The sequence below is a fragment of the Etheostoma cragini genome, chromosome 9, assembly GCF_013103735.1.
Source record: "Etheostoma cragini isolate CJK2018 chromosome 9, CSU_Ecrag_1.0, whole genome shotgun sequence".
In the NCBI taxonomy this organism is placed as follows: domain Eukaryota; kingdom Metazoa; phylum Chordata; class Actinopteri; order Perciformes; family Percidae; genus Etheostoma; species Etheostoma cragini.
Window position 1 is genome coordinate 18,735,790 of NC_048415.1, and position 22,029 is coordinate 18,757,818.

The window sequence follows — 22,029 nt, forward strand, 5'->3', positions numbered from 1 at the left end:
CCCCCCCCCCCCCCCCCCCCCTCCTCTACCTCATGATGACCTCTGCCTGTCCTGGCTGGCCGTGGGGGCTTCAATGAGCAGAAAGGAGTGGGTTGATTCTCACTCACTCATGTAATGTCTCCCACCTCCTTCATTTCTTAATTCCTATGTCCCAAGCTCCCACAATATTTCCTTCTCCTCCCATACTAAATCCCCCTTCTTCCTGTGTGCCAATTATTTTTTCCTACCTCTCCACCTTCCTCTGCTCAACTACAGCCCCACCACCAACTCCTCCTCCAGCCACTATTCTAGTCTCCGCTACGCTTAATAACTTCATCATGCTCTCCCCCTGCGGCCATCACAGAGAAAGAGTGTGAGAGAGCATAACCTAGCTCACATTTCAATCCCTGGATCATTCCCTGGTTTGGCTAGAGCATAGGTGGCCTATTCACTGCACTGTAGTCCTTTGTGAGCATGCATGGACACCCCACGACAAGTTCAGAACACGTGAAACTGTGCTGTTAGTTTGGTGGTGGAGTTTAATCAGGAACTCAGAAATCCGACGCCAGCAATAGAAATTGTAGCTGCAAGATGTCTGGTAGGTCATTTATATGTTATTTAACCTTTATGTATACAGGTAATCTCATTGAGACACACGGTCTCATTCTCAAGATGGACTTGTTAAGGCGCTGACACACCAACCCAATTATCGGTGACTTGAGTCCGTTCGGTACGTTCCGCGTCGTCGTCATTCGGAGGAGCCATCGGCTTTCATTTTGGGCCGATTTGGCATGTTGAATTAGAAGGCGGGCAGTCAGACTCAATGTCTATTCTGATTGGTGGAGTGCTAACCTGAAAATGACGAGCGGGAGGAGGGTGACAAACAGACAGATTCAGCAACTGCGTGGCCTATTTCCCGCTTAAAACGTTTTCAGAAACACGTTTGAGCAAACTATTTCCGCAAAATACTTTTTCGATAACGCCACTTTACATTCATTTAGTACTTTTTGCACATTGTCTGTTGTTTGCCTGTTGTTGTTGTTTTTTTTTAATGTGGAGTAACTGGTGCTGTAATAAGTGAATTTTTCCATTGTGGGAATTGAAGTATTCTCTAATCTAATCTAAATACAAGATCAAATTTCGAACGAGCCGTCATAATGGACAGTTTTGAAATTCCAGAGAAGCTAGACTCACGTGACGCGTTCGTCCAATAATAACAACACAGATTAGCGCCGCCTGCTGTTATAGAAACGTATTACGGCTCCCGAACTAGCAGAACGCACGCTCAAGTCGGGGTTGCTTCTATGTGTTTTTTTTGACCAACTCAGGGAAGCAGTCAGTCCGATGTTTGGCCGTCAGGTTGGTGTCAGAGCCTTTAAGGACAATACACAACATCTGCTACAGACAGAAAAACAGATTACATTAGTATACACAATATGTACTATATACAATATTTAAACAAAAGTGCCAAGTAGACTTAAAACACTAAAGTACTAAAAATAAGATTCCAAAGATGTTTTTCCTAGTACCATTAAATCACTTTAAAATCCCCTAGTGGCATCAAGCTGGACAGTTTTAGAGCCTGCTGTTTTATATATACACAGTGTATATATATTTAAATCACTGTATGGCAAATGCACATTCAGAATCACATATACATGGGATGTTCAAAGCAACAAACTGTTATTCATTACATTTAAATCAAAAACCTTCCTATATATAGTCCCTATATAACTTGGATGATTGAGATGAACGTTCAGTCATAATAACACCCAGACACAAACAAACAGGAAAGCACTTTCTTTACCTCAAAGGGGAATGGTGGAGCCTGATCAGGGAGCTCCCAAGACTGCTTTGAGTGTAGTAAACTCAATCGGGAGTTTCACCAGCATGTGACCTTATCTGTTGTACCTCAACACAGGAAAGTCTACACTGAATGCTTTGATTCCATTTCCTACAGGCAGTCGAGTCAACTGCTACTGCTGCTCCTACTGTACACTAAAAAGAAGGGAGCTTTAGCGAAATTACAGAGGCACTGATGCAATAAGTATTGAAATTACAGACAAGAAGCAAGAGAAAATGGAATTACAGTCTGGCCAATCTGAAGGAATATAATATACTTAATACTGACATTTGTTTCTCAATAACACCACAGCCTTATCCAGCACTACATTAGGAAGAGCACCTATAATTCAGACATCCCAGAGAGGGTATTTGTCCTTTCACAGAATGAGTTCTGACAGATCCTTCTCTTGTACTGCCAGTGTAAATGTAGTGTGTGGATAGGTCTGGCAATGGGAGACTGGCAGCATTTAGGCCCATACATTAGCCAGTGCCATAGAGGAGAAGCCAGGAAAAAGAAAATGCACTCCAACATAGATGAAAACTAAGGTTTAATTATGGGTTCTTTTTTGGGGGGATGGAAACTAGGAAGTTTTGGGTTGGAGGTGTATTTTTGGTACACGCCCTCACTTCTTAGCATCGTTTTTTTCTTTTCTTATTTTGATACAGAAGAGCAGAGGCCGCAAAAACAGCATCACAGAGAAGGCAGACATAGGGAGGTGTGAGAATGATGTCAACGTTGTAAAGATAAAAGAGGAAGGTGGACAAAGTGAAGAGAGTAAAGTAAAAGCCACAAAAGTAATAAGACAACAGCAAGACATACAGCAAGAAAAGAAAGCCAGGCAGTCAGACTGAAAAGCATCTGTGTAGACAGAATAAAGGAGTGCAGAGCAGGGTGGAGTCCAAACGAGGGACATGTGGTAAAATAGACTGTGTTTAGAAACATGTTTGAAGAGACTAATCTGAGTGCCTGTGGTACACAGCACATGACCCATTTTCTCTCTGAGCGCTCCTCCTGCCTGCCTCTCCATGTTGCTCTGTCATTATCCTGTTTCTGCAGCTGTTTAATGTGGAATCTCCAACAATAGATCTGTTGGCCTATAAAATTCAGTTTTTTAAGGAAATCTATTTTTTTTTTTTTAAACAAAATTTAGTGTCCACTCTTTACTTCAGGTCCCTTAACTGAATAGCTCGTGTCTACTAAATGTATTGTTGCAGCCCACCCAAGGAGATTTTCTTCCAGCTAATTTTTTTGTCTGTTTTGGACATTTATTACGTCTATTCAAAAGTCTGCTTAGAACTTCCCACTGGCACACCACCAAGTGGCAAATTCAAGAACTAGGCGTGTTAGTGTTTCTTTTATGTATTCCGTTAATGTTTGTCTGTTGATGACTTAATAACAACTAAAAGTTCAGTCAAATGTAATTGAATTAAGTAATACTAGTTGCTTTACTTTACTGACTGACTCTTTTAAGTGATGATGCACTAAAACTCATCCTGGTCAGAGCCTTTACATCACAGTGCATGTACAGAGAATACATACATCACAGAATGACATAACACACCACACAGTGCCATGGCCAATGTGTGACAGAGAGCCACTTGTCACCTTACTGTATGTGGGTTTATGGTCTGGTTGCTACATTCCCCACTGCTTTGTAAGGCTTCCTCTTTCTGAGAGATCTCCAAGCAGCCTGATGTGCATCTGCTTCTATCCGTTTGTTTGTTTTACCCTTTGGTTTGTTCCTGACCGTGTCTTTTATCGTAGTAATCCCCAAAGAGAAGGCCAAATCCCAGTGAGCTTTGACAGCAGGCCACATTAGCACTAGTGCTGAAAGAATCTGTTAATTCATTCCTTTGACAGGAAATTAGCTGTTTTAGTATTTGATTATAAGTTATGTATCAAGCAAAAAATACAAAAAATACAACATTTATGAGACTTCTAAAAAATTACATTGAATATCTTTTTTGGGCTGTTGGTCGAACACAACAAGCAAGCGTCACCTCGGCCGTTTGAGAAATTGTGATCACCATATTTACACAGGTTAAAACAATTGTTAAATTATTTCACAGATTAATTGACAAAACATAATACTCCTTAGAGGCAGCCATGGCTGGCACTAATGAACAGTCTACTTGCCTCATCATTTGGGCCCTTAAAACATACACTTATGAGACAAACAGAACTACACTGAACCTGACGGGACTTTCTGTGCCAGCGTGTGAACCTCATGGTGCCTTTGAGATACACGCAGACACCGCACATACACAAAGATACACAAGAACAAACTCTTCTCATGGTGCTACCAGTCCAAACCACATCTACATTGCTGTTAGCTGCGCTGAGAGGGAAGGACATAAGTCTTTAGAGAGGAAGAGAGGGAAATCCCTGCCGTGGGTTAGGGTTGGGTGAGGTTTACCGAACTGCCATATGATGATGTCCACAGAGAAACATCACAATGGACGATGACATTGTTTGTCGACGCAATTATCTGTCCCTCCTCTCTGCTGTGCTGGTTGACTCACTGCTCAGCACCCGGACTGCAGACGTGGTCTGCGCTGGTCATCCAAACCGAAACTGAGAACTGGGAAGCATCACGATGTCTGTTGTGAAATCACAACGGCTGTTGGCCATCACCCATGAACAACAACACCATCTATCGGATGATGACCAACCCTTTAGTAGACTTTAGTTTGGATAATGTGCCTATTAGAGATGGATTCCTGAATAGATTCCCATTCACAAGGTCCCGATTCAAGTTGATTTCCGCTTCGATTTGGTTCAATTCATTACATAGAGACAGAAAAAGAGCTTCCTTTAGTGCAGAGGGTGTATTGCAGGGACGATATATGAAAAAAAAGTAGCCTAACTTTGCAGTCCTGCTGTAAAGTTATTTAGCTTAACATGGATTCCTTGAATCACAGTTTCATTTAGAACGAAGCCTGTTAAAAGATCGATTTGAGGATTTTAATAATCAATATCAGATCAATTTGAATCGTAAAAAAATGTATTGTATTTTTTACAAACCCAGCCCTAATGCCTAACCCACTTCAAATCTGTGTGTGTACTTGTGCATATTTCTTCTTTGTCAGTGGTTGTCTGGTAGCATCTTATTTCTTTTTTCTGGCATTTTTTCGGCCTTTATTTTTTAACATGAAAGGGGAGAAAGAGGGGGAACGACATTTAGCATAGGGCCGCAGGTCGAAGTCGAACCCCGGCCCACAGCGTCGAGGAGTAAACCTCCACATATGGTCGCTCGCTCTACCAACTGAGCTATCCGGGCGCCCTGGTGCCCCCTTTTTATCAAAAAAGCTGAGAGGAGGTGTGGACGCGAAATCACACCAGTGCTCACTGTGAGGTAATGAGGTGCAACAACATTCAGAGCAAAAAATCCTCAACTAAGCTCTACAAACACACAGCTATGCATGAGAAAGGGAGCAGATATGGCTATGATAAAGGCAAAAGGGTAATTATCTGGATAATAATGGGGTTGTGGGAGAAGGATTAGGAGGCCTAGTGAGTTGTGTCCAGAGCCATCTAAATCTCTGAAGCAGAGAGAGGGACATAGGCATGGATGGATGAGTGACAGTTTGATGAAGGAGGCAAGAGGGAAATTACACTCCTCTCTCTGCTCCGCTTCTCCCTCGTCTCCCTTCCCCCCCTTTGCTGCTCTCTCATCACTGGTAAGGAGTTGTGCTCGGAGGTATTCCTCCTCAAGTTACCTGAAAAAAGACATGCTCTTTTCTGTTGGCCCTTTCTCTTCCTCTGTCTGCCCCAAAGGCAAATTCGACCTGTCAGATCAAACAGGCAGCAGGTCTTTTTTTTTTAAACATGAAGGCATGACAGGGACTGCAAGAGAATAAGAGAGTTAGAGAGAAAAAAAGTCATTGAAAAAAGGGAGGGAGAGTTAATCAGCTTGCACCACGGCCCAACAACAGACAAAGATCTCGTAGGGTTTGGATAACTTTACCAGTGTGTAGCCTCAGTCTTGATTGGACGGGTATTAAGTCAGTGAGTTAGACTCCACGTTAGTGTCAGGAATCCTCTGTGGCCCACAAACAAAACCACAGTTGCTGTGCTCTTTGCCAATACTGAATCAGAAACTATTTAGGGATCCCTTTAGCAAATTTGTAAGTTACAAATATTTGCTTGTGACGTGCTCAAATCAGAGACAGAGACACACTCACAACACACACCTATTTCTCACACCCATTTCTGATGGCTTGCCGTGTCACCAGTTAGACGGCTTCCCTGCACCCTGCCCTGCTGGTCTGCTAGTCAACCTCTCCCATGCACTAGAACTCTAACAACATTCTTCTTGTCCAAAATCAGACATGTGAGCTTTTTTATGCAAACACACATTTGCAACCCATTTTCAAATGTATTTCTTCTGCAAATGTCATTGCCTTAGTCTATGTGACTGAGATGCATGCAAGCACACGCCTATTAAAAGTTTCCCTTTCTCCTTTCCCTTCTCCTTTTCTGTCTTAAATGGAAAGTTTTTTATTAAGGAATTCAATTATGTAAAACAGAAAGTAGAGTTGTAGTTTTAGGTTTTTTGGAGTTTCCAGAATGTATGAGAACGCTGTAGAAGTCACACTGGAAGGAAAATGCACAGAATCTCACACTGTTGAAAATCAAAACAGGGCCTTGTCTCCACTGTGCAGAGGTTTCATTACAATATCAAACAACAACTTATGTCATATAGCCTATGTATGTTAGTATAGGTATTTTTCCCTGTTGTAACATAAACTGAGTAAAATTAAAAACGTGAGGATTTGTTCTTGCTATGCATGCTCAGCAATAAAAACAGGCGGGCCAACTGTACACTAGGTATGTCTCAAAATGTATCCAAAAACATATGCAACTGTCCATCAGTTGTTTACAATTAACTGCCTGTATAATTATACAGTTAATTGTGACCATTTGTGACCCCAGGCGTGATCCATGTGACATAATTAGGCTGGTCCAAGTCAAAAGGCCAAAGTGACTGTTTACTTACAACCGGCTGCCTTTAATATACTGAGGAGACTAACAAGTACATCATTTGATTTTTACACAATGAGCCTTTTGACCAGCAGCACAGTCAAAACGGGACCAGACTGAGGCAAGTGTGTGTGTGTGTGAGTGTGAGTGTGAGTGTGAGTGTGTGTGTGTGTGTGTGTGTGTTTTAATGTTTGCTTGTGCACAGCAAAAAGAATTGACTGACTAGTTAATCGCTTTAACAGCAAGCCTGCGCTCTGTCAGCTGACCCCTTCTAAAATTAGAGTCTCCTCTCTGTGTCTTCTGGGCAAGAAGCCTCTCTGCTCTTTCTCTTTTATCAACATCGATATCATCATTTCATTAGTAGAATAAATACTGACTTCAGGAATGGAGACAGCTTGGCTGAGCAAGAGCGTGAGTAAATGCAGCCGATATACAGTATATCAACAGACAAAAATTAAAAAGTACTTGTTCCCCTAGTACAAAAAAAACATTTATATGTCATATTATTATTTGCAATTGTAATTAAATAGCAGCAAATGTAATAAAAACATAATAAATAAAACCTTAGAAGATGTGGTTAAACATTAAACAGCTGCAAATAATTTGAATGTTGTTTCAGAGACATGTGCCAGCGTATATTGGCACAAAGCAGTGCTGGTCCTGTATCCCTGTCCCCCCATTCTGAGAAAACAGCTCTGAATATGATTTGTGATCCAGACCGGTTCAAAAAGGCATCCAACCAAGACCATCCAAATCATGTTCCCTCCATCTGAGAACATTTTCCCGAATTAAAAAGAGCCCTATCGTGAGCTGTGCATTTAAATGCATCCTAGCCTATGCTTCTACAGGTCTGCATTAACCTGCACATCGCTTGCCCACACCGAACTGGTTCAAAATGCAGCCGTTCACATAACATCACACCCCTCCCGACCTTACTTGACAGGTTGTCTGACTTTAGGATCCTGTGTCTATGGTGAACAGACAGTTGACTCTGAATAAAAGAAATTAGCTTGTTTCTCTTGTCATCATGAAGAGTCTTAATTGACACAGACAGACGGACTATACACTACAGCCCGACCGATTTTGGCCATTTACCGATCTATCAGTATCGGCATTTATAATGGCTGATAAAAAAATAAATATATATATATATATATATATATATATATATATATATATATATATATATATATATATAAATAATTGATTCATTCATCATAATGATTTATAGTGACAAATAAAAGATTCTGATGATCCGCTCTACAACGTCCCTGTTGGCAACACTCAACACTATTTTTTTTGTTTTGCTCAAACGCCTTCAGGTTTCATATCTTAAGTTTGTATTTTTATTCATTTTATTTATCAGAACTTTAATATATTTTGATATTACTCGGTTCTGTTGTGACAATAAAACAAATTTAATACATATATATATATATATATATCTGATTTTTATCAGTCTTAAAAATTGGTTGGCCTCTACTATACACACTACAAATACTAGACACAGAGGATGAGCTCTGCACCTGCAGTACAATGTCTATCTGACCTTCAATTACACAGGAGGGAATGTCAAACACTGATTAAGGAATGTTGCTTTTACCAGAAGTAGCAAAGATTTGAAATTCCAAAAGCGCTGGGAACAGACACACAGTGGGATTCACATCACATCTGATGAAATATGAGCAGGTATACATGGAGTGTGTACATTGGGAATTTGGCTCGGGAGTGGCAACGCAATTATAAAGATAGCTTAGTCTTAATTACAAACTAGGCTAAGCTGTCAGAGAGTGGAAGGCATAGATTAAACAGGCCACTGCTCTCCTTTTCACTACAGCACTTTTCCCTTAATGATCTGATTGCACCTCCGGTAGTGAAAAAGACTCCGGTAGACTGCAGGTTATGTCAAGTTTCCACAACAACATGGCATGTGCCAGGAAAAGAAAGGCTACACTAACCTGTGCGGTAACAATGAGGCTAGTGGTAACAAGCCTAATTTCATTTCTGCTTGAATCAACCAAGTCCCCCCCCCCCATCAATTAGAATAGAATAGTTACTTTCTCATGTAAGAAATGTCTCGTCATCGTCTGAACATCCCCTGGCAACAACAAATCAATGGGCAGTAAAACGTGTTGGCAATGCCTCAAGCTATCAATTTATAGCAGCAAGAGAGTTAGTAACAAAGCCCCCGGAAATGTCCTAAATAACATCATGGAGGTGGAAATGTGTGTATTGGTATTGTTACTCAAACAGAGCAGCCTTTTATTCCCTCTTCCGTGCCTGAGCAAAACCTCATGGTCCCGTGAACAGGCTGGGGTTGATCTAAAAACCCTATTTCTGTACTGGCTTTCGCACCAACCAATCCCCTTAATGAGGTGTTTAATTGCTGTGTTCACATTTTTGTTAGAGTGTCTGGGATGACAGCACGGGTTAAACAGAAAGCCATGTGTGTGTATTTGGTCACAGCACCCACTTAGTTAATCTTACCTGCAGTATTCAGTGCCATTGTTGAAGGTCAGACATGTAGCGTTGTTAACACAAGGCGCATTATCATCCACACACTGCAAAGCTGAAAGAGAGACGAGACGTGTTAGAGTGGACAGTCAGAGATGTATTTCCTCTGCTCGACACACTAAATACTGGCAATATTTCATTACGTGTCACCACATGGGTGCATGTAAAGACAATCTTCACACCTTTAAACAATAGGAGGTTGCAGTAGTTTTACAAACGTCAGTTTTCTAATTTAAATACCTGTAAGCAGATTTGTGACAGTGAACGCTCCCAGATCTAGTCAGTTACCCACCGTGTTTACTGGTAAGGAGATTCTTACATATCTTGTTCTTGTCTTATTGTGTCTAGACATACATAGAAACCATGATGGTGATGATGTCCTTCTGCATCATGTGCCAAAAAATATATACTGTATATATTTATGTGTATCAAATGAGTAGCCTGTTTATTACAAGACGGTTCCTCACAATCTGGGTAGTTTTAGCCTTGCTTGCAGTACTTCATTCCTGCTGAATTTCAAAGCTGGCATTGCTCAAAAGGTATTCAGGGTTTCCCCCCCCAGAAAATGTGTCAGCCAAGGTGGTAAGATCCCCCCCCAACCAACCACACTCCACACCCCGCTCAGGGAAACCCTCCACATAGTTGCTCCTCCTTCCCCTTCATCCGTACAGAGATCATGCAGAAAGCTCACCACCTATCTAACCAACTATGCAAAGCCAGCCTGAAGTCAGCCTGTGGTCACAGGGCAGCCGGATGGGCAGGGAGACAGAAATGAGCCTTGACGAAGACAACAAAGCCCAACTATGTCCCCGCCACTGGAACACTCACAGCCACACACATCAGCTATTGTGTGGCCCGCTAGAAACACATGGCTCAAGTAGTCTTCACGCACACCATGCCGGCCCAACGTGAAGTGTGCTGTTCTCAGTCTCAATGTGATGTAGTAGTCAAATGAAGGAAGCCACTGTTAAGTGTGTGTGTGTGTGTGTGTGTGTGTGTGTTTGTGTGTGTGTGTGGGCTTGAGAGTAATTAAGCAAAATGGCTATAAAATCATTTGCACAGATTATACAAATGTTGCTATGTTAACATTTTGTTTCCTTTATAGTCTAACGTGTCTATGAAACCCCACTCTGCAGAACAGAGCTCTTTGTACAAAACTGAGGGTAGGTCAGCTGATTTGGAAGAAACGCCAGAAAAGAGTCATTGCATTACAGGAAGTGCGCTCAGCGATGGTGTTACTTCCTGCGCCTAGATTAATCACAGCATCACTCAAGTTGAGGAGTCTTTTTGAAGGCCTGACTATTAGTAACCCTATACTTGATATGATTTTGTAGTGTTTAAAAGTTAAACAGTTTTCAAGGGCTGGACATTCAGGGTACAGTCTCTGATCTGGTCTGGTTAGAGAGGGCAGACTATTGCCTTAGTGCAAGGCTGGCAGACATAGTCCATTAGACATGGGGATACTGTACATAAACCACTGTGAAATTCATAATCCACATACACACACTACACACACTATACAACTATGTGCACAACTGCACAGACAACCACTGTAATAAAGTGTGAGTTGATATCAGGCTACTGAAAAATACTGTGCTATTTTGGGACTATTTCTGTACTCAGCAGACATACGGTATGCATGCTTGCTACAAGTACACACACAAAGACCATGCACACTTAACAAATGTAGACAGCAGAAAATCCTCACACACACATATGCGGTTAGACCTTTGACACGTTGGAACTTTCACTTTTGGTTTTGATCATGTTTAAATCTAAAATTATTGTTTAATCTGCTTTTAAGTCAATAACAAAAAGGACATAACATGGAATTACAGAACAGTAAATCACACCACGGGGCACAACGAGATACTAGTCCTCTAGGAGCCAGCAGACAACTGCAAAATCCGCACGAGAAAAGAGTAATGCTGAGGGGGGGGGAGGAAGGGCTGAGAAGACCATTGCAGAGAGTGAAGGAATGGAAGCAAGACTGCACAGACCGGAAAAGGCTACTCTCATCCCCTGCCTGGTTTGACGAGGTTCCCATGCTCGCTGTCGTCATGCCAGACATAGTGATCTTACCAGATTTGGGACAGCCTGCCTGCTATTACGCCATTTTCACACACACACAAACACACACACACACACACACACACACACACACATACCAATTACCCAATTATGTACATTCCCCGACTAAAGGTTTGAAAAAGATTTCTGCAATCCGTCTCTCTAAAGAAAAACAAACAAAAAGTTCAGACACATTCAAATGACTGGCCAGTGTGTTGTGATTCAGACCCATATCACCAGCATTGTATCCTCTCTACCTGGCTGTTCTCACACTTCACTATCAATGCAGCATGGACAGGAACATTACACGAATGAGAGCCTTGATAAGACCCAATCGACAAAGTCAACAGATGGTGTGGGAGCTGAGAAAAAACACACAGTCACCCAATGGAATGATTACTAGTATGTGGACTAATCTTGATTAAAAAAAATTTCAAAATCCACATTCCTTTTCTCACTCACTACCACCGCATCTTCCAGCTTTGTGAGTAAAAGTGATGAGTAAGTGATAAGGTAAGTGGAGAACAAAAGCAGGAGATTTACACTGGCTGCAGTCAGGTGGGACTAGGAGGATAGCTGTGTGCGATTAAATATGTATCCGTAATATTTTCTACCACAATCCTCGGCTGGGCCCTTCATCGAGCATTTGTGTTTTTTAAATCCTTACTTCATTAGCATAATTGGGTGAGGAGAAAGCGATGCCTTTTCTGTTTCTCCTGTAACTCTGGGTAGTGCGGCCGGTGCGTCGACATGCAGACCGTGGTGAAGGACTGTAATGATTAGGTGATGGGGACAAGAAAATGGCCCATGTGGTTCCAGGGCGTTGATTGTGTTGCTGCTTTGATCTGTTACCCACACTATTTGGCTGAGAGAGCTACGCCTGAGCTGTTATTTTTTTACACTTCTTCATTCGGATCCATTTGCGATGTAGTCCATTCTGAATGGACAAACAACGCAGTTCACATTCTTCATCCCTGTTGCATTATTAATTAAGATCATTCTATACAGATTTCTGTAGTTCCAACAACTTGGAATTGTAGTTGAACGTCAGTTGTAAACAGCCCACGTAAGAAAAAAATGTCAGGTTGTAAATCGGACTCAGGCCCAGAAATACAGTGAGTGTGCCGGGTCGGGTCGGGCTCTTACACAATCTGCACGAACTTGGGTAGGGTCGGGATTGATTTTTTGGGCCCGAGCTAATCTCTAATCTGGAAAGAATCCATTATGCAATGAAAGTAGAAGGTCTATATACACAGATATCAAAGTGTTTTAGGCACCCAAACCATTTCCTCAATGACCTCAACATGACAACACTATAGTAACTTTATTTGTATAGCATTTCTCAAAAATAGCTACAAAGGGATTCTGAGAGGTAAAGAACCAAAGAGACAAAACAATGTATACAATTAATACCACATGGTTATCAAAAAGAAGGAGAGTCTGTGTGTTTCAGTACGTAGATGTGGGAAAGGAAAACTATTCACTGTTTGTTTGGGTGGAAAATAAGAGAGGTCATCCAGCTGTAGAGATAGGTGTAGTGATGTAATAATCGGAAATGATGGTGGAGACTTCAGACATGATGACCCCAGGCAACGTCTTTAGATTAAATGCAGCTTTATAAACTCATTAAACAAGGAAGATAACTGAGTCTCAGTGAACATCAGAATGACCCCTGCTTTATACCTTCTGTCTTCTTGTCCTCGCACATGTCAATCTAGCTGTTTCCGTGGGATAGGGCTACCTTCAAACTTAGAGCTTATATAACTTTCAAACTGCCCCTTCTCTGGAAGATCCTTAGACTAGATGAAATTGAACACATGCCTGCACCCTTGAATAACATGCATGCTGAAATATGCCAACCTATCGATAGGTGTGTTTCCATCTACCTGTTTTATGGACTGTTTTTTAAAAGCTGAAAAAAGCAGAAAGCCCTTAAATAAGGGTAAAAATAGCCAAAGGGGTACGTAACCATAAAGTCCCCAGTTTGATTCCAGGTGGGGCCCCTGTTGTAAGGATCAGAGGAGACTTCTTAATTCAAAAATAAGAGAGGCTTGCTAGGTGGGAAGCAGTAATGAAATGCCTTGATAAGCCCTGAAACTCTTGAAAATGTTGAACAGAAAAACATCAGTGGCTTGTTTTTCAAAAAGGCTATGAGTCACACACGTTATAACAGGTATTGAAATATATAGCTCCTGTTTCAGTAAAACAGTCAATCATCTAACAATCACCTGACACAATCTTCCAGAGTATTAAGAATGGAGAAAAGGCAAGCCCATCATCGCTGGTGTCACGGCTGGCTTCATCCTCATCCTCATCCTCAATGTAACTGAGGATGACACTAATCAGTCCGCCAAAGTTTTAAAGCGGACTGCCTCATCTTAATGCATTGAGACAGTTCAGACAAGTCACCTCATTCATTGTTAGCCTCTTTCATTGTTAGGACTCTTTCTCTAACGCCACCAGCAGGCAAACATTTCTAGTTTCTATTGAAATATCTTGCCAACTGTTGGATTTTGTGAAATTTGGTACAGACATTTGTGGTCCGGTGAGAAAGCTTTGATCCCATGGCCTTTCCACAAGCGCCATCATCAGGTCAGACATTCCCATCAGCCTCAACCGTACTTTTGAATGTAATGCTAATGTTAGCGTTGTAACCCACTCAACTAAGATGATAAACATGATAGCTGCTAAACATCAATGTTCTAGTATTATTATACCCTTAGCAACCAAGCAATTTCGTCTTTTTTAGAAAGTTAACTAGTCGCAAGTTTGTGGTAAAATGCAGTTGGGTATACATTATATATAACACTATAAGTAGCAGCTGTGAATCAAATAACCTCATTATAAATATAAAGAATGATATTATAAGTCTTTTTTTTTAACCTTACACTGAATGTTTGCTGCTTCAATCCAGATGAGTGTTGGAAAGTATTTTCCAACTGAAAAAGGCACGTAAGAAGTCTGAAACAGAGCTGAACAGTCCGTGTCCTCAGTGTTTGATATTTTAATGTTACAAAAGTTAGTATTTTACACCCCCCCACCCCCACTACTTTTGGATGGATGCTAACATCCCAAAAACATTCTCCTCTTTTTTGTCTGTGAAAATTTGTAAAAACTCAAAAAGCTGAGCCGGGTTGGCTCAGTGTGTAGAACAGATACACATATACTGAATACTGAGAGGATTAAGCCTCGACGCAGAGGTCCAGGGTTCGAATCTGACCTGGGACATTTTCCCGCATGTCTTCCCCCTCTCTCTCTCTCCCCTTTCTCACCTAGCTGTCCTATAAAATAAAGGCAGAAAAGCCCGAACAATAATCTTTAAAAAAAAAGCCTTTAGTGTGAATAGAGTTTGTATACAGAGAAGGCCGAAATCCCAGCCTTTAATGGTCTAGGGTTGTTGTGCTCAGCTGGCGTTACGCTGGTTCCTCCCTCAGCACTCGCCGCTGCTTTGTCACCGACACCACAGCAGGTCCCTGGAGGGATCCAGCCATGTCATGAGAAGAAAAACAGACTGTCAAAAGGAGGTAGAAAAAGGAGGGGGGAGGGACGGAGAGAGATAGATGGGCTTTGGAGCTGAGGATTGAGATGGGGAAGTAATTACGAAACCTACAGACAAAAGATTACACACGAACGGGGTGTCCCTGAGCCCTGGCACACGTCCATACAGCAGAGGGCAGGAAGTTGTTCGCGCTGAGTGAGGAAGTAACCCTATTTCCTGGAATTGCTGTACAAGCCTCTATATCCAGCAGGCCAAAACGTTGTCATGGTAACTTGCAATAAAATACCCTTAGCTCAGCATGGAAGGAGGGAGATGAGGCTCAAACTAAACACTATAACCCTGAGGGAAGCTTTACAAGCAGCGCACAAACAGCAGAGGAACCGAGAAGGGACTTTAAGGCTTTAGTCTCAAAGTTCAGCTTTGGTTTAGAGGGTGGTGACATGCTGTAAGAAACAGATCAGTACCAAGCGAAACAGCTGAAGTGTGTGATTAGAAGGGATGTCTCGAATCCATCTACTAGATCTTTATCAGGGCAGATGAACACATTTCTGAAAGCACCAGTTAAGTAACCCACTGCACTCTGGGTACACCAGCTGTCAAAAGCACCTGACCACCTGACATTAAACACTGAAACCTATTCTTGAACCTATTCAACAGAAATTAAAATGACAAAGTAAACCACTGAATAGCATAAGAGATCAAATAGGTGCCAGTAGTGTCTGCCAGTGAAAATTAAATTAAGATGGAGGACAAAAATCTTGCCTGGGACAGCCCCAGTAATTACCCTCTCGATGGAGACATCGCCTTGCTGTTGTAATCACTGGGAAAAGTTGGGAGAGTCTCATCTAAAAGTGCTGGCCTGCTGGCTCTGTGTGTGTGTGTATGTGTGTGTGTGTGTGTGTGTGTGTTGGAGGGAGAAAGAGATAAAGAGACAGACAGAAACAGGGAGAGCAGACCAGACAAGGCAATGTAGGGACTTTCCCTTGCTCTTTCATATCCTAACTTTTTTTTTCAGAGTCAAAACTCAAAAAATCTGGACTATTGTTCCGACATGTTCAGTAACACCATATTGTTTTTGTTGTTGTTTTTTTGACATCGTTTTAACTGAAGAGATAGCATGTATGTATTTTTTGTGCAACATCAATTACTGGTAGGGGTGGGAATCACCAGAGGCCTCACAATATATTATTACAATACTCATCTCATGATACAATGTTATTGCAATTTTAAACATATTGCAATAGTCTGCCATGTATTGCAATGTATTTCCTTTTTCCAACTTCATATTTTGCAAATGATGTCCCCAAAGGAAAACTTTTTCAACATCTGTTTTATCAAAAAAGATCCATTTCCCTGTTTTTTCATCTCACTTCAGTTGTATTGCTGCAAAATGAAATTGTCGAGCAGACAAACTGACCAACACTTAAATAATAAAAGATCGATACTTGGCGCCTGTGTATGCCACGGAAAGTACGCTGTATCAATTATCTCCCCCCGCCCCTAATCACTGGAAGCTGTGACAGACTGTGTCCATAAACGTATATTCATAGACAACGTGTAAATAACATGCATCTCCAGTGATGACACCATGTCTGCAGAAAGAGCTCAACACCAGCTCCGGGGACACAAGCTGACATGGGGCCGGAGGTTCTAACTTTACACATGTGAGCTGTGACCAGGGACAACATTTGAAATTATCACAGCATTTACCTAATTTTTATTTAATATGTGGTGATATTATGAAGACAGAAGCACATGCTACAAAGTCAAACTCCCTTTCATCCTATTGTGTAAAATGTGTGTTTTTTTTGTGTGTTTTAGGTCTCCTGCTGTGGCAGATTCTGCTAAAGTTCGTCAGCATGCATATAGTTATCAGAACTGAACCACCCGTATCTCGATATATTTTCACAAATCAAGATACAAACGTTCATGGTTGGTTAACCATTACAAAACATTTCCACTGGCCTGGTTTGGCCAAACAAAGACACACACACACACACACACTCACTCTCTTTCTCTCTCTCTCTCAAAATATCTAAACTCCTCCTAGTTAGACTAATCAGAGAAGAGATTTAAAGGGTTTGGTTTATTACTGGCTGTGGTTGCATTACTGTATTTTTTCTCAAAAAATAAAACCTTGTGAGGAGGAGTTCCTCAGAGCTTGCTAATGATATTAATAATAATTGCCTAGAGCCTAGACTTGTTATGTTTTTAAAGAGGTGCCCTTCAGGCTACGGCGTAGAGTCCGACGTAAGCTTCGTGTCTTCACGTCCCTACGCACGAAGCCACGGTGTAGATTTTACGCAGAAGCACAAATCAAGCTTTACTCCCCAACACAACCATAATAATAAACTAATACTGCAACCCATTACGAATTAATGAATTAAAAGTAGTTTCCCTCCTTCTTCTACCTGATGGGGCCAGCTTGGTTCATTACTCCATGCGCCCTGCCTGCATGTCTCCAGGATTACAGGGCAGTGTTGGCCAAGGAATGCAGACCTCAGTAATTCCCTGTTAATTTGCTAACCTGTTCAACAGTGCAGACACAATGCTCTGTAATCCCCTCGACCTTCACAGCCACAAAGACATGTGGTCCATGCCGGGCATGCACCTAGCTTCATTCCCATATTGAAGGGGTATTTATTTAATGCGTCAGGATCAAAGTCAGTAAGAGCAAACTGGTCAAGCAGGCCTTGGTGCTGTATTAGCACTGTGAGGCAAAACGGGAACAGGCCCACGACTGTGACTTCCACCTTGCTTGCTAAGCATTTCATCTTCAAGACCTTAAGCACAGTAGGTCTATAGGTTTACGTCTATTCTAAGCCACCAAGGCTACAGAGACACACACACAAAAAATGCATTAATGTGTGCATGGAAATACAGGCACACATCTCTGCATCTGTAGAGCAAGTACCACAGACTTTCATCCACTGAATCATACAGTTTGACAAATTATTTACAACTCTCTCCCACTACAACCAACAAGTATGGGACCGAAACACATGTGGTGGCCTACACTACTAATCAAAAGGGTGGAGAAGGCTGAACTGAATATAAACTGAAACATGAGCATACAGAAGAAATGGCAAATGTATCTGAGATGAGAAAAGATCAGAAAAGGGAAAGCTCTGAGGGTGTCACAGAGAAGACGTCTTAAGCTTCATTAATAACACAGCCACAAGGCAGTGGGTGGAGCTGGTGGTCGGTAAATAATGCAGTGTTGTGGGCAGCTCAATAAATCTTATATAATAAAATCTTTGTGTTCAGGGCACAGGGCAAAGCATGGCGCGGATAAATCACATTTCACACCAGGCTCCAGCTTGGGTCAGATGCAAGTTAACCATGGGCGGCACAATTGCTGGCCTGTGTCAGTTTGTATCCACAATCCAGTATATACACACATGCAAATAGATATGAGCAAGGATGTCAGCTGTCTGCTGTTTGCACTGGGCAAATAGATGCAACCATCCACGTACCCACACCGTAGGGGGTAACACACTATGTCGTGTGCCACAAAGATGGCACCTACGCTTCCTCTAGAATCAGTTTAACAATCAGCTACAAAACTATGTAGCACGTATTTCTCCATCACCACAGAGGGGCTCCGTTTTCATTTGCAGGCCTTCAGGTTATAATTGAACAGGGAATAAGCATTTCTTTTTGGACTGCACAGGAACTTATTGACAAATGCCTCTGATCATTGTTGTGGCCATGCTTAGGAGTAAGATTAAACTGTTCCACCACCCAAACTGAGCTGTGACACACTAAATTGATTTGTTTGACATGTGGCATGCGAAGAGACTCAACGCATTTGCTCTCTTTTTTTCTATATCCAGCAGTTTGCAGCTCTTTTCTGATTTGTGTGCAATATTGGAACTTTAATTGGCAGGTTAAGATAATGCAAACATGCTGCTTAACATTTAAAGCTTTCAAATCGCAAACATCTGGCAGGCTTTTATTGTGAAGGAGCTAGATGAGGTGCGGCTGTATTTGTCACAGCGGTTATGATATTGCGCAATCTGATACAAATTTGCCAAATCTGGTATACACAGCAAAACACAGACAGTGTTACACAGTTTTGTTAGCAAATCCTTTACAAATACTGCAAACAAGAAATTGCACAACAAAAAACAACACAAACAGTGAACTGGTTTAGCAAAAATCTGCAGGATAGAGGAGCCTGTTGCAGTATGGGTAAACCTTAAATCTCCTTTATTTCAATAATGTAAACAACACCTTAGTCCATGCCATTTTACAGGGCAGAGTCCCCACTATTTGGATGTTCAGTGGGATAAAGGATCAATAGATGGAGAGCGGAAGGAAAAGAAAATCATGGGGCACAAAGCGCGTGCGCACACATGCGTGCGTTCACGTTTGTGTGTGCATGCGTGTGTGTGTGTGTGACCAAGCGCGATGTGGGCAGAGACCTCAGCTAAGAGGTCCCTGATGAGGAGAAAAGGTGAGTCGGCAGAGAGGTGAGAAAACAGGTGAAAGAGTAAAGGTGTGAGGAGGAAGAACGTGTGTGTGTGTGTGTGTGTGTGTGGTGTGTGTGTATGTGTGTGTGTGTATGTGTGAGCCCGAACAGAGGGAGGGAAGAATGTCAAACACCAACAACATTCCACCGCCTCTCCTTGCACTGCCTGCAGCACTTTCACATTGTCTTTTCTTCTTTTGTGTAACTTCTCTGTTCAAAAGTCACCTATAGTTTGTGAAGAAATGTGAGAAAGAATAGCAAGACTACATGTATCAACTCTGAGCTAAAAAGGCAAAAAAAAAAAACATGTGAGATGAAACCAATTTCACTGCCTTTGCACCATCAAAAGGCCACAGGCTGTGTCGTATGGCACATTTCTAAGAACAAACACACATGCGTAAAAAATAAACCCGTAAAAATGTGAAAAAGCTATTTTATTTCAATTCCAGTAATCTAACAGAATACACCATTGTAGTTGCAGAACATCTTTGCCATTATCTCAGACTAAAATGCATATATCACTATAAGTTATGGGGAAACAGACCTGCACAATGTCCGTCAAATGTTTAGAACATTTGCTTTTCTCATATTTTAGTTTGGATTTTGCAATTTCAATGCAAGACAACCTTTCATTCATCTGAGTACTTCCTAATCACTGTGACCTAAGTGTTTTAGAACCTGCAATTGGACTCCAAATACTGGTCACTAATAAGTGCTTAATTAAAAATTGTACAGGAAAGTAAACCAGTTGTCCCTAAATATGGCGTGTTAAATACACATAGACACTGCTAGCAAGGCGATGACAAATGAACAATGCAGGTGCCTGATCGCATCTAGGACATCTCTAGGAAAATCACAAATATTTCTCAATTTTACACATGCATTCTTATTAATTCACATTTTAGAGCATTTAAAGAGTGTGCTGGGCAGTGACCCAACGTTCTGAACTGCAGGGTGGTCAAACCCTAGTAACTGACAGTGTTATTGATGTTACACATAGGTAAGGACTGTTGAAGGAAAAAAACGTTTCCTCGTGAAACGTGGTAGCTTTTCGATAAAGATATGAGTGTATATTTGCCTTAAAATCTACATATATCTTGTCACATCATCACTGTCAGCTTTCTTAATTCAGCAGGCCATCCTAAACATGGTTAAGTGTCCATTTTGAATTCTTTATCTTGCTCTTGCCGTTCCAACATCTGGCCAGCGGTGCAACTCGGCTTAGATTTAACAGTCAATAGTAGTTTAACCATATTAACCAGACCATAACCCTCCGAGATAGACACAGGGCGATGTTAGCTTCACTTTTAGTGAAGATCCATCAGTTTCTAGTCTTTTAAAACTATGTGAAAATGTTCCAGCAAAGGAATGAATACTGTCATACTAGTGATAACATGGCTAGAAACAAAAAGGTAAGTATGTGACACACTCAACCCCATGCTATAAAATAACGTTTAATCAAAGTAACGTCGCGTTGGCTAGCGTATGTTTTGTGACCTACGTTCCTCTCCAAATGCAGAAAGAACAGCAACAATCACTACAAAATGCTTTCTATAAGTCAGCCATGCATATATAATTACTTTCCGGAACAGGCAATTGCTTTTTTTCTAAAGTTACGTTGACCTTTTCGAAGAAACTCACCTAGCTAGCTAACTTTAGTCAGACAAGTGTGCAGGTAGTGTGTAGAGATGCTATCTATGTCTGCCCCGCGTCCCGCAGATGCAGAGGCGACAAAACGTGAGTTATTAGAAAATAACAACGGAGCTATATCACAATTAACAACTTACCCAAAGAGAGGTGAATGAAGCAGAAGACAAGGACTAGTGATTGGCCCGAGGAGAAACCGGGGATATGCTCCATATTTTCTGTAAAATCCACATAAGGTCGCCAGACCAAAGTTGAGCTGTCTCCCGGGACGGTACGTTCTCAAAAAAAAAAAAAAAAAAGTCTTGTTGGAAATGGCTCACACGCAATTAAGAAGGGAAAAACTACTTGTAGCGCCAAATTATAACATTTCAGTAATTTGTTACACGTGTTCTACGAGCCGTTACGTTAAATACACGATTTAACTTCTATTAAGTCACACACGCCACCGAAAAAGTCTTCCACCTCTCTACGCTCACCGTCACCAGTCACTAAAGTCACTGAGAGAGTGAAGAAACAAAATCCATATCCTTCCGCTGCAGTCAGCAGAGATCTATTGACGGGGTGAAAAGATGGTAAAAACGTGCTAGAAGCTTATATCTCAATTAGAGTGTTTGTTACCGCTTTAGAAAATTCGTATTACTCGATATACTCGTTCATTTGAACCTGGACACAACATCAAAACGCACTAGAAGTTAAAGTTTTCTTTCTCTGTGTAGCCGCGGCGGAGGAATTTTTCTTCTTCTCATTTTTCTGCTTCTCGGAGCCTGGTATGACTCAAAATTAACCCGTTCAATGTTTTGTTTCTTTTCTCCCATGAACTGCACGTTTTTTCCCCGATATGTCTTTGAACGCCCACTCTTTACTTGCTGTTTTTTTTAGTGGCTATAACTATTCATGTCAAGCTGCGTGCCAGGGTTTATGTCGACGTTTTCAGGTAATTTATGGGCATGAGAAGATTGACTTTAAAAGACTGTAAAGGCAGACAAAAAGATGGGGAAAATCAACAAACTTAAAATT

General features: G+C 41.5%; 1 protein-coding gene across 1 annotated transcript in view; it reads right to left on the reverse strand.

Annotated features, from left to right (window-relative positions):
• The window catches only part of notch2 (notch receptor 2), a 46,767-nt gene extending 25,084 nt beyond the window's left edge, over positions 1-21,683 (reverse strand). The window contains 2 exon segments of the mRNA XM_034882586.1: positions 9,296-9,377; positions 21,153-21,683. Coding sequence (XP_034738477.1) covers positions 9,296-9,377; positions 21,153-21,225 — 155 coding nt within the window. The 5' untranslated portion in view covers positions 21,226-21,683.
• Positions 21,684-22,029: the final 346 nt, after the last annotated feature.